The following is a 12,407-nucleotide window of genomic DNA, read 5'->3' as shown; positions in this document are numbered from 1 at the left end:
TAATAAAAGTAAAAAAAATAAGACAAACTGTTCCTAACAATATTAATCTCATCACAAAGGATACATCCCTATAAATTCCAAACCAAAAACAATTGAATAAAAATAGAAAGGTAAGGCGTAAAAAGGCCATTCGGTTCAATTCTCCATTCAGTTCTAATTTAAAAACTAACATACTCAAAGAATTCTTTAGAATAGTGGAAAAATCATTTAAATACCCGCATAAGTATAGTACAATATTAAACAAAATCTCTATAAAAAAATATCATACTCTACAATGCCTAATTTAGCACAGACAATAATTTCGACAAATAACATGAAAATTAAACAAGCCCAGAATATTCCCCTTGATTTAATACCTAGCAACAGATGTAACTGCAAAAATAAAAATGAATGCCCTCTTAATAATGATTGCATGCACAAAGACGCTTGCACGTCACGCATTTAAATGGAGCATACTGGGAAAAAAAACTAGATCATACACCCCAGGGGACAAATTTTGTAATCTTTTATATTCGAAGCAGTTAACATTATCACCTTTCCTAAACCTATAATAAATGCTAAGAACGAACTAGAGTCTAAATGTAAACACAATAAAAAATTTAAATACAGCCAAATTAAAATAAAATAACATAGATTTTCTGTAAACCTGTAAATGTGTAAAAACATAACACTAAATTCATATAACTTTTTAATTAATGCTGGGGTTTTTATTAGCTTTAGAGCATTTCATTTAACCTATATACTAATACATTCTTATTTCTATATTATATAGAAACATATAGACGCATTTGGATATTATATTTTAAATCCGAGCACATAATTTACACTTCTAGGATTTTGTTCGAGTACTATTTCAAATTTGTTTTTAGCATCTCTTAATTATCTCTTTTTATTACGCACAAATAGAGTAAGCATTCCCCCATTGGAAGGTACTTTCCCAATTCACATATATGAATATGAACACATAACACTCAATACGTCATCTTTGTGGTACCCTGCTTTTATAGGCGTAGTTCCGTTACACTATGCTCTTAGTTTCATTTAACAATCGTAGTAGTTACTTTAATTATTATTATTAGTAGTAGTAATATTTTTATTATTATAATTAGTATTTTTACCATTATTATTATTACCCTTAATTTATATATATATATATTTCAGACGATATCAAAACATCGTTAAACTCACTACTCGTTCAAGCAGCCGCCAATAGCGTAATGGTTAGGAGCCTTGACTGCCGTGAAAACGGTCGGGTTTCAATCCTGGCTTGAGGTAGTTGCCTGTCTAGCCGCACTGATGAGCTGTGAAACAGCGAAACAGTACTGTATGTGGATGACTATAGTGCTCCTCACCTTGAGTTGAGCATATTGAGAAGTGAAACACGAATTACCATTAGCATATAAGCGACGCTCTTTGTGTAAACAAATCGAGCGGAGGTATTTCAGACGATATCAAAACATCGTTAAACTCACTACTCGTTCAAGCAGCCGCCAATAGCGTAATGGTTAGGAGCCTTGACTGCCGTGAAAACGGTCGGGTTTCAATCCTGGCTTGAGGTAGTTGCCTGTCTAGCCGCACTGATGAGCTGTGAAACAGCGAAACAGTACTGTATGTGGATGACTATATATATATATATATATATATATATATATATAAAGTTTGGGTTTTTTTACAGTTAAGTATTATTATTAATATTATGATATTTTTCAGTAAAGTATTAATGTTAATATTATAATATTTATAACACGTTTTATTAATACGCCGAGTTTTAGTTTTCCAAATTACTTCCACAGATTATTATAGTTCCAAATTTTCAATTTAATATTGTCATATAAAGGATATTATCAATATATATAAAATTAGCAAAAATTTTACTGTATATATTAGATAAGATAATTTTGAGTTAACTTGATTAAAATTTATTTAAGCGGGACTTTTTACTTGACATGGCGTGATTTTTTATTTTGCTTTCTTTATTTCCTCCTCTCTTTCTTTCCTGCATATGTTCTAGACGTTCTGATCTACTTTCGCGATCTGCTCTATTTTCGCGGCCTGTCATTTTATCTTATAAAGGTTTATTGACTTCGTTTTCTTAGTTCCTCCTACTCTATCTCTTTCTACTCCCTCTATTTCTTTTTTCATTATTATTCTCTAATTTCTATCTCTCCCTATTCCTTAATCTATTTCCTTCCCTTTCATTTTATTTCATCTTCTCTTCTATTCGCTAATTTTTATTTTATTTCTTTTACTTTTACTTTTAATTTTTTATTTATTTTATTCATTTATTTATCTATTTATCCTTTTAATTTTTTATTTTATTTTTATTTTTAATTTTTTAATTTTTTAATTTTTAATGCTTAATGTTTAATTTTTTAATTTTTAATTTTAATTCTTTAATTTTTATTTTTTAATTTTTATTTTTTAATTTTTAATTTTTTAATTTTTTATTTTTTATTTTTATTTTTTAATTTTTAATTTTTATTTTTTCATTTTTAATTTTTTAATTTTTTATTTTTTATTTTAATTTTTCTTTTTTCTTTTTTATTTTTCATATCATACTGAAAGCGGTTTTATTTTATTTTATTAACAATTTGAAGTTATTTTGGAGTGGAATTTGAAGCTCATGTTCTATAATTATAAAAATATTAAGTATATTAAATTATGTGTTTATTAATAAACAGATCCACCGGAACGATATAAAAAAATTTTTATCAGACTCATTATATAAACAAAGAAAATTTCTCCAGGAAAATGCCTACTTCGGATTATTAACTTATGATGTGGATTACTCAAAATACAGACTGGATGACTTTACTACACTTCGACATTCACTTCGGATTTTACCATGTAATTTGGATGTGAATTTTTATATCCTTTTCATTAACTTCCCTTACTCTATGATATTTAAATACTTAAACAACTTTTAATTGTGATTTTCCATGTCTCACTGACTTTAGCAAATAAGGTGTAAACCATTATAATAATTTGCTAATATTTTCTCCTCTGAAGAGATGGTAGACATCGAAATTCTATAGGATAAGGAGTTATAATATTTCAAATGTATTCTTTGTCTTACATAGAATAATAAAAATATTTTGACTTGAAATTTAACCCTTTCACGTCATAAATTTTTAAATTTATTTAATAACTAAAATTATATATATATATATATATATATATATATATATATATATATATATATATATATACTGCGTGTCAAATTATTAACGAGATAACATTTTTTTTTTTTTTGCCCGTTTCAGAAACTTACCGATAGTTTCGTATCAAAAGCTTCGGAAACGTTGGCAATGCTGAGCTGCGCGTACCGTGAAATTTTCGTACTGTTATGCGCGATATTTTTTTTTTTTTTTTTACATAGTGATCACCACTTATCAAGGCCCGGAAGCCACTCAGGGATAAGGGTTATTGCAAGTACATTACGTTAGTGTGGAGATTTGATGAAGTGTTTACTTAAGGATGTGAACAACTTTCTATCGTAATTGCTGAATTCCACGGTATTTGAGGTGTGTCAAATTATTAACAAGACGGCTTGTTTCGTCAAAAAAAAAATGGGTCTTAAGGGTGGTTTCAGTAGTTCTGAAAAGAGTACTACTACAGAACAGCTAGAAAAAGATAAAACTACCCTCGAAATAACGAAAATGATAGGAAGGTATCATCAAACTCTAAAGAACTTTGTCAATGACTCTACAAAGGTACGTAAGAGAGCTGATAAAGGTAAATCTAGAGTTGTTTCACGCCGTTTGCTACCCCTAATTAAACGTGAAGTTGTTAAGAACCCTGGGCAGACGAGTCCAGAAGTCTTTGACCAAGCCGGATTGAAGAATGTCTCAAAAAGTACTCAATGTAACCTTCTGAAAGAAGTGGCAAAGTCTGTTAAGCCTGTGACAAAGCCTCCATTAATGCAACATCCAGCAAAACGGATGTAACTGGACAGAGGACAACATGAAAACGGATTTTTTCAACGTTTTGTTCACGGATGAAGTGCGTGTCACTCTTGATGGCCCAGATGGCTGGAGCAAGGGATGGGTCCTAGATGAACGACATCGTCATCAGCGTTTAAGGCGCCAACAAGGTGGTGGTGCGATAATGATTTAGGCAGGGATTATCGGAGGTACTTTAGTTGGCCCATGGAGAGTCCCAGAAGGCGTAAAAGTGACGTCAAATGCTTACATAGCTTTTCTGAAGGAGCACTTTGAACCATGGTTGAAGCAGCAAAGGTTGACGTTCAGAAGAACCATTATACTCTTTGCTTTTGTTTGCTGCATCTGAGGGAGCATTATCCTGCATAAATGCAGGATTATGCTCTCTCGTATGCAGCAAACAAAAGCAAAGAGTATTTGCATAATGGTTCTTCTTAACGTCAACCTTTGCTTCTTCAACCATGGTTTAAAGTGCTCCTTCAGAAAAGCTATGTAAGCATTTGACGTCATTATAAATGGAGGATAATGCTCCCTCGCATGCAGCAAGCAAAAGCAGAGTATTTACAACAACTGGAGTTCTCTGGGCTGCGGAAGATGGAGTGGCCTGCTAATTCACTAGATTTGAACCCATTTGAGAACCTTTGGAGTATCATGAAGCGACGCCTCTATGTAAGTGGACGCCAATTTAAGAGCAAATATGAGTTGTGTGATGCTCTCCAAGAGGTACCGCGAGTTGTGGGATGCTCTCCAAGAGGTATCGCGAGGAATAACTGTTGACGAAATCACAAATTTGACTCATTCTATGGACCAAGGTCTTTTACAAGTCATTCATAATAAAGGATCGCATATGCCCTATTAATTATGTCAACTTAAAAATTCCTACGAAGTTATTATGTTCCAAGCATTTTTCTTAGCTCATTTAATTTTTGAAAATTATTCCAATAAACAATTTACGGATATATTGTGTTTTTTTCTCGAGCTTGTTAATAACTTTACACACTGAAATTAACAGATATTCCTATCTTTTGCCATAGTTTCGCTAATACTGCTTTAAATACTTTTATTTTCTGACTGTAGTAGCTGAAGTCTTGTAAGCACCTTCTCAGTGTTTTATGGATTTTTATTCACTCGTTCCTTAAATATTTAAAAAAATGTAAATCGTTAATACTTTGATACATAGTATATATATATATATATATATATATATATATATATATATATATATATATATATATATATATAAGTTACAAATGCATTTGAAAAGTTTTATTATCGTACAAGCAGAAAAGTTCTACACATAAAATCAACGTTTGGATCTTTGATATGACAGGTGTGCATTCGAGATGAATGTTTTTGTTTAGAGTACAATTGAAGAATGATACTTGATTTTTGCATTTTAAACCTCAATTCAAGCCATTATATATAAAATAATTTTATACAATCAATAATAGGTTATCTACATTGCAATGTAGACTACAAGGCACTGTGGATTATTCACTGTGAGGGGGACATGTGAAGCTTCCTCTCGGTGCACCGTGATGGGTCCACAACTAGAGCAGGCAATGAATCAATATAATTGAAAAATGGGCGATTTCACTGAATTCGATGACCATGGGGGTGTGAAACATCCGTTGATCATCATTTAATCCCGGGCAACGTCAACTATTCCTGCGAGTTTATTGATAAACATGAAATTTCTTCGAAAACTATTTTCATTTATAATTAATTTTCTATCTTATCCTTTTTGTATTGTTTGTTTTTATTACTAAATTAGACATAGAAATCAAGTAGATACCAATTTTAATTGAAATTCAATATTTCGAGTTTTGTTCTTATACGAAGCGCTGGAAAATTTTTATGATATATGTATCCGTTACAGAACAAAGATATCATGTTCCAAAAATCACGTAAATTAGTCAAGTATTTTTTTTAAAAGAAAATCAAAATTTACATCCTTGGGCGATTAATAATTTTGTTATTATGTCGAATACAAATAAAATCTCGGTAGACGAATTGAGTTGTTACCTTTGAAATTATATATATATATATATATATATATATATATATATATATATATATATATATATATATATATATATATATATATATAAACACGTTTGTTCCCGATTACGATATCGCTTTCTCCTAAAATTGATTTTTTAGCTAAAAAAAATACTTGATCAATTTAGATGATTTTTGGAATATGACGTCTTCGTTCCGTAACAGGTACGTACATTTTGTCTTTTGTAATTAAGTGTAATACTAAAAAGGCACCAAATGTCTTCAGTTTTTTAACAATGCCAACTTTGTTAACTAACCTCCAGCCCCTGTCCCATCGCCGCAATGCTGCATCTCTGTGCTTTTTTACAAATATTTTATTATAATGTGCTCTGATGAACTCGTTACACATGTGTCCCCTCGACGGGCATATCCCCGACAAATCCGCTTAGCGACAAAATCTCACCCCTTCATTGCTGAGGTCCCTAAATGCTAAAAATCTTTCTACTTTAACAGTTTCCTCTCTCGAACAGCTAGACTTTGGAATTATTTTCCTTCTACCTGCTTCCCTTACTCTAGTGATATGCAGAATTTTAAATGTAATGTAAACCAACATCTTGTTAATCTTTCCTAGGCATGGTCCCAAATAGAGGCCTCTAATGTACAAATGGCGATATGCCTTGTAAGGGGTGAACGCGAGAAAAAACAAACAAAAAAACGATGCGAATCTAAAAGGGGTTCCATTTTTCCAGCAGTTAAAATGCATCAAATAAAACAAACGTGCTTCTACAGAATAGAACTCATATCGACACGAATATTCCCGATCATTGCCGATTGCTTTTTAGCAAACAGACCGGAAATGACAATAGTACAATATAAGACAGCAACATATATATATAAGTAGTTATATATATATATATATATATATATATATATATATATATATATATATATATATATATATATAACTACTTAATTTACTCACATAAAATTAATATACGAAAGTATAGATTTATGCGTAAACTTTAAGTATTTACTTCAAAAGTGCTCAATACGTAGGTAGAGCTAGTTAGTAAGTTATAAAATGTATATGGCGAATAAGCTACACTGAATATTCCGCGTTTCATCCACTCTAGGACTCTTCAGGCTTATGTGTAGTTTAATCGCCATATAAATTTTATAACTTTATATATATATATATATATATATATATATATATTGTGTACACAAAGTTGTTAGATGAGACAAGTGATTGGTACCGTCGGTTTCAAACCCGATAATTAGGACCGTTTAAGATATCCTTATCAAGCTCTCTTCAACCAATATTCGGGCTTGAAACCGATGGTAGCAATGACTTGTCTCATCTAACAAATTTCTGTACACAAAATATAAAATTTAACTACGCTCTTATATTTCGGATTTTCCTTTTAATTGAGCACTCTGCTGGGTTTCTTTTTCCAAAAAAAACTAATCGTATATATATATATATATATATATATATATATATATATATATATATATATATATATATATATAGTCATCCACATACATATATATATATATAAAGAAAAACAGATACTACACTTCGATCCGGGATCGAAGTGTAGTATCTGTTCTGGTGCTGCACTTCGCTTTTTTGGTCTCGGTTAGTGGAGGAGAAATCCTTCATGACTGATACATTTTTTTTTTTTTTTGTTACTAACCAGAGTGCTCATTTTGAGCGAGCTGGTTTCCCCACATTAAAAAAACGCAGATGCGATTAAACATGCAAATGTAAACGAAACGAATCAGATTAGGGTTAGTTTAGCATCAAGGATAAAGTTTTAAAATATGCCAACCTCTTAAAAACAATAATAATATTTCAGTGCAAGTCCAGAGTTTAACTTAATAAAAGAAAACCAATACAGAAAATACAGAAAAAAAATTTATGATGTACGTATCCGTCACAGAAAGAAAATTTCATATGCCAAAAATCATATAAACTGATCCAGTATTTTTTTTTTTTTACTACGAAAATACAATTTTATGAGAAATGTAATGCAGTGTTTTAATCCGCCATGATTCATGAATAAAGGAAGACTACTCAATTTGAACTACCGAGATCAAAACCGTCTCTCATTAGTACGACTTACTATTTAAAAATAGCTACAATCTAAAGAATAATTGTCAATGTGAAAAAAATATACTTGATCAATTTATGTGATTTTTGGAATATGATATTTTTTGGTCCCTACTATGTACGTGCATTTTTGTTTTGTTCTTTTTTCTTTTAATTAAGTAGAACTCTGGACCTGCACTATTATCACTTAAAGAAAAGAATAAAATATTTTAAAAGTTGATTGATTCATTCACAGATTTGAAGAAAATCGTATGTTCTTGTCCAAGTTTTACCATAGGAGGTGCCTTCAATAAGTTTCCAGACTTTTTCCGTTTGGACACTTTTATTAGTAGTACACATATGAAACTCCAGTCCATTTGAAGTAATCTCCTCCGGCTGCAATGCACTTGCACCGTTCCAACAACTTCTGGAAAGCCCCATGGAAGTTCTCTCGTGTGAACGTGTTAATGATCCTCGTTACAGCCTCTTTCATCTCCTCAATTGTTTCATAACGACAGCTTCTGAGGTTTTCATTGAGCTTAGGGAATAACCAAGAAGTCACAGGGTGCAAGGTGTGAACAATAGGGAGGGTAAGGAACTGTCTTGGTGTCCACCTTTGCCAAATTTGTTTCTGATATTCTCTTAGCACCCTTGGGACAAAATCTGCGCAAATCTTCTGCATCTTCAGTCCCTTGCGATTAATTGTGTGTACAGTTCCCACACTGACATCAAACTATGCACTTATTGTCTCTATAAACATATGACGGTCCTTATCCATGAAATTCTTTATTTGGCCAATCAACTCTGTAGTCCTGACTTTCTTACTCCTCCCACACCTCTCATCATCCCTCACAGACACACTGCATTCCTTGAATCTCTTATGCCACTTAAAAACTGATGCTCGATTCATGCAAGATGGTCCAAAAGCAGTCTGAAGCATTCCATACGTTTCTGTGACATTTTTCTGTGACATTTTTCTGTGACATTTTTCCAAATTTACAACAGAATTTCATTGGCCATTATTCTTCTAAAATGTCCTTGCGTCCAGATTGCATTTTTGCAATTCACCAGCTGTGACAATCAGGCTTTAGTAGGGTGTATTCCAATTTCTGCTGTTGCGGTTCATTTGAAACTGGAATCATAAAAATTGGTCAGTCATGTCGTAAGCATAGCAATTACATACTGAATTTTCAAGAGTCTACGATAATTTTAAATGCAAGTACATAAAAGTCTGGAAACTTATTGAAAGCACTTCATATTTAAAAAAAAAAAAACGGAAGGAAAATCTCTATGATGTACGCATTCGTGATGAAACAAAAATAATATAATATTCTAAAAATTACGTAAATTGATCAAGTAATTTTATTTTTATATAAGATAATCAAATTTTATTAGTAACTGAAGAGCGGCTGTCTTGTCCAAATTTTTTTAAATAACCCAAAAGAGAAACAAACGCGGATAACTCAATAATAATTTAAACTTGCAAGATTTATGCTGTAATGCCTACGAATTCCCATTGATCGCTTAAAAATGATTGTCTCAGCAATATATTTATAACAGTGAGTATATGTGTGTGAGAACAATTCTCAACCTATATACTTTACGAATATTTGCTCTACGGACTTGAAATTTGGTATATAGGGTATTCAGACGTGTGGAAAAAGTTTTAATTAATTTTCATCCGGAAAAAGTGTTGCTAATTGGTAACATTGACAAATAGGTACTTGGGGTGGGTAATCGGATTTTTATGTTTTCTAAGTGTTTCACGAATTCGTATGCGCGAATCGTTAACATGACAGATTTTTTATGTTAAGAATAAGTAGGTTTGAAAACACTTTTAAAGAACGTGTCAGGCTGGTTTACTGGTTATCGTACTTGACTCACTGTCTCCAGATATGTTTTTACTTATAAAACGTGGATTGTTTAGAAAAAGACATAATCAGTTTTTTTCCGCTTTATTTTACTTAATTTTTTTAAAGAAATTTAATGTTACGTTTGATATCAGATAACGCCGGGTACATTTGCTAATTTAAAAATAAAACTACTTGATCAATTTACGTAATTTTTGGAATATGATATTTTCGTTTTGTAACAAATGCGATTATCATAAAACTTTTTCTTTAGTTTCATTTTTTTTTATTTACGGAGGAATTCTGGACAAGAACCAAATTATTAAACTCACTTTTTAACACGGGTAGGAGGTAATCTTAGCCGTAATCAGAGAAAAAAAAGTAAAGAGTTATATCATTTAATGTCGCTACTAATTGACTTTAAGGCGACGGCTTGGCAATTTCATGCTCAGTGTCGTCTGCCGTTTTACATTTTTTCGCAGTTTCAAATCGTAAACTGCTTTGATCATTTCCGGTCTGTGATGTGAATCGCACTCGTAAAGTGATTAAGTGATTTTATTTTTAAATAAGATAACTAAATATTATGAGTACCCGAAGAGCGACTGTCTTGTCCACAATTTTGAAAATAATCTAAAAGAGGAACAAGCGAGGATAGCTCAATAATAATTTAAACTTGCGAGATTTATGCCGTAATGCTTACGAATTTCCATTAATCGCTTAAAAATGATTGTCTCATTTAAAAATAAAACTACTTGATCAATTTACGTAATTTTTGGAATATGATATTTTCGTTTTGACACGGACACGGGATAGCATGCAGATTTTTTTTATTTTCTTTTTTTGTTTGTTTGTTTGATTTTAAGGGTGGAGGGGTCTGAACAAGAAGAAAATTATTAAACTCATTTTTAAAATGGGAGGGTGAGGGAGGTAAGTGATCGTAATTTAAAGTCAGAGGAAAAAAATAAAGAAATTGTTTCTTTCAATGTCGGTACTAATTGACTTTTGGGCGACGGCTTGACAATTTCATGCTCAGTGTCGTCTGCTGTTTTAGAATTTTTTTTTTTTTTCGTAGTTTTCAAATCGTAAACTGTTTCGGTCATTTCTGGTCTGTCACGTGAATCGCACTCGGAAATTAATGAGGAACGTTCGTGCGTATATAGATTGGTTCTGGAGGAGAAATAAATCTAAAAAAAAAAAAAAAAAAAAAACCTGATAGGTGATATCCTTTTCTCCTCCCCGCAACCTTTCTCACACACAAGAAACGTTGCGAGCCTTTCTCTTCTCTATCGTTATTTTTCATGGCAGGTGCTCGTCGGAGCTTCAATTTATACATCCATCCCGTGCCAAACTTTCGCAAAAAGCACTCGTCCAGATACAACCACTACCAACAATTCCCCACCCCACTCTCTATATATGCCTAAATCTAAACGCAAGTTCCATGAACAAAGCTTCTTTTTTAGAACTGCCCGACTGTGGAACTTTGTTCCGCTAGTCTGCTTTTCGGCTGACTAGAACATGGCTGTTATCAAGTCCAATGCAAACAAATTCTTGTTGAGCCGTCCCCCTTAAATAGTCAACATCTACCCAATTTCCATCATCGTACACGCACTAACCTTTATTCTCCAATAGCCCTCGGGCCTTCATAAATGGTGATTCCCCGATAAAAAATGAATAAATAAACTGAACTTACCTTATAAAAATAGAAGCGATTTAGATGAGTGGAATTGTCAAATTTGGTAAAATTTCCGTCGCTTGAATTTGCTTCGGGATTCGGCTCGTTGCCGAGGTCAGTATCCATGGCGACAAAAAAGAAAAGAAAAAAGTTTGGGATGGAAGAGGAAGAAAAGAAAAAAAAATCCGATTTTTAAGTGTTTAAGAGTTTTTTGTTTGTTTGTTTTTTTGTATTTTTTTTTTTTTTACAGGTTCGAAATTATACCTGCCATCTTCATAGTTTTATTTTATTTTATTTTATTTTACTTTCATTTATTTATTTTTTTGTTTGTTTGGTTAGTCTATCAAGCTTTAGTCAGTCTGTCACAATTTGTTAAAGATGCATTGAGTGACTTGATACATCTTAGGAACTGTATCCGTGTTTACTTGCCTCCCCACGAGGGCAGACTTAGACACAATGTCGACATTTAATGTGAGCAACGCACCAGCTATCCAAAGAAGGAGCACTCTGAATTGGAAGGTTGGTATTTTTTTTTAATGCCTCAGTCTAAAAGGAGCTCTTTTCACTAACTGAGGACAGATAAAAAAAATAGAACTGCTATATCAGAACAGATGTTATGCTTTGATCTTTGCAAAAATAGCTAAAAAAAGATGGCGTTATTATTAGACAATGTCTTTATTTTTTTTTTCTTTTGTTTCTTCTTTTGTAATATTTTGTCAAAAGAAAAAATATTTTCTTTAAAATGTTTTCATAATTTGAAAAGTTTTAAGTATCAACGAGCGAAACTTAAGTGTCTGATTAAGCAATTTGTCCTCGTCTTTCTCTGTTCGTATCAGTCTATCTATCGT

At 31.9% G+C, this 12,407-nt stretch overlaps 1 protein-coding gene across 1 annotated transcript in view; it reads right to left on the bottom strand.

Moving 5' to 3' along the window:
- Positions 1-11,864, bottom strand: part of LOC145254657 (cardioacceleratory peptide receptor-like) — a 261,165-nt gene extending 249,301 nt beyond the window's left edge. Inside the window, exon 1 of the mRNA XM_080113307.1 lies at positions 11,578-11,864. Within this exon, the coding sequence (XP_079969433.1) occupies positions 11,578-11,685 (108 nt within the window). The 5' untranslated portion in view covers positions 11,686-11,864. The remainder of the gene's footprint in view (positions 1-11,577) is intronic.
- Positions 11,865-12,407: the final 543 nt, after the last annotated feature.

The sequence above is a fragment of the Euprymna scolopes genome, chromosome 30, assembly GCF_053919585.1.
Source record: "Euprymna scolopes isolate OS-2025 chromosome 30, ASM5391958v1, whole genome shotgun sequence".
Taxonomy (NCBI): Eukaryota; Metazoa; Mollusca; class Cephalopoda; order Sepiida; family Sepiolidae; genus Euprymna; species Euprymna scolopes.
Note: the sequence above shows the minus strand (reverse complement) of the source record. Positions and strands in the feature narration are given on the sequence as shown.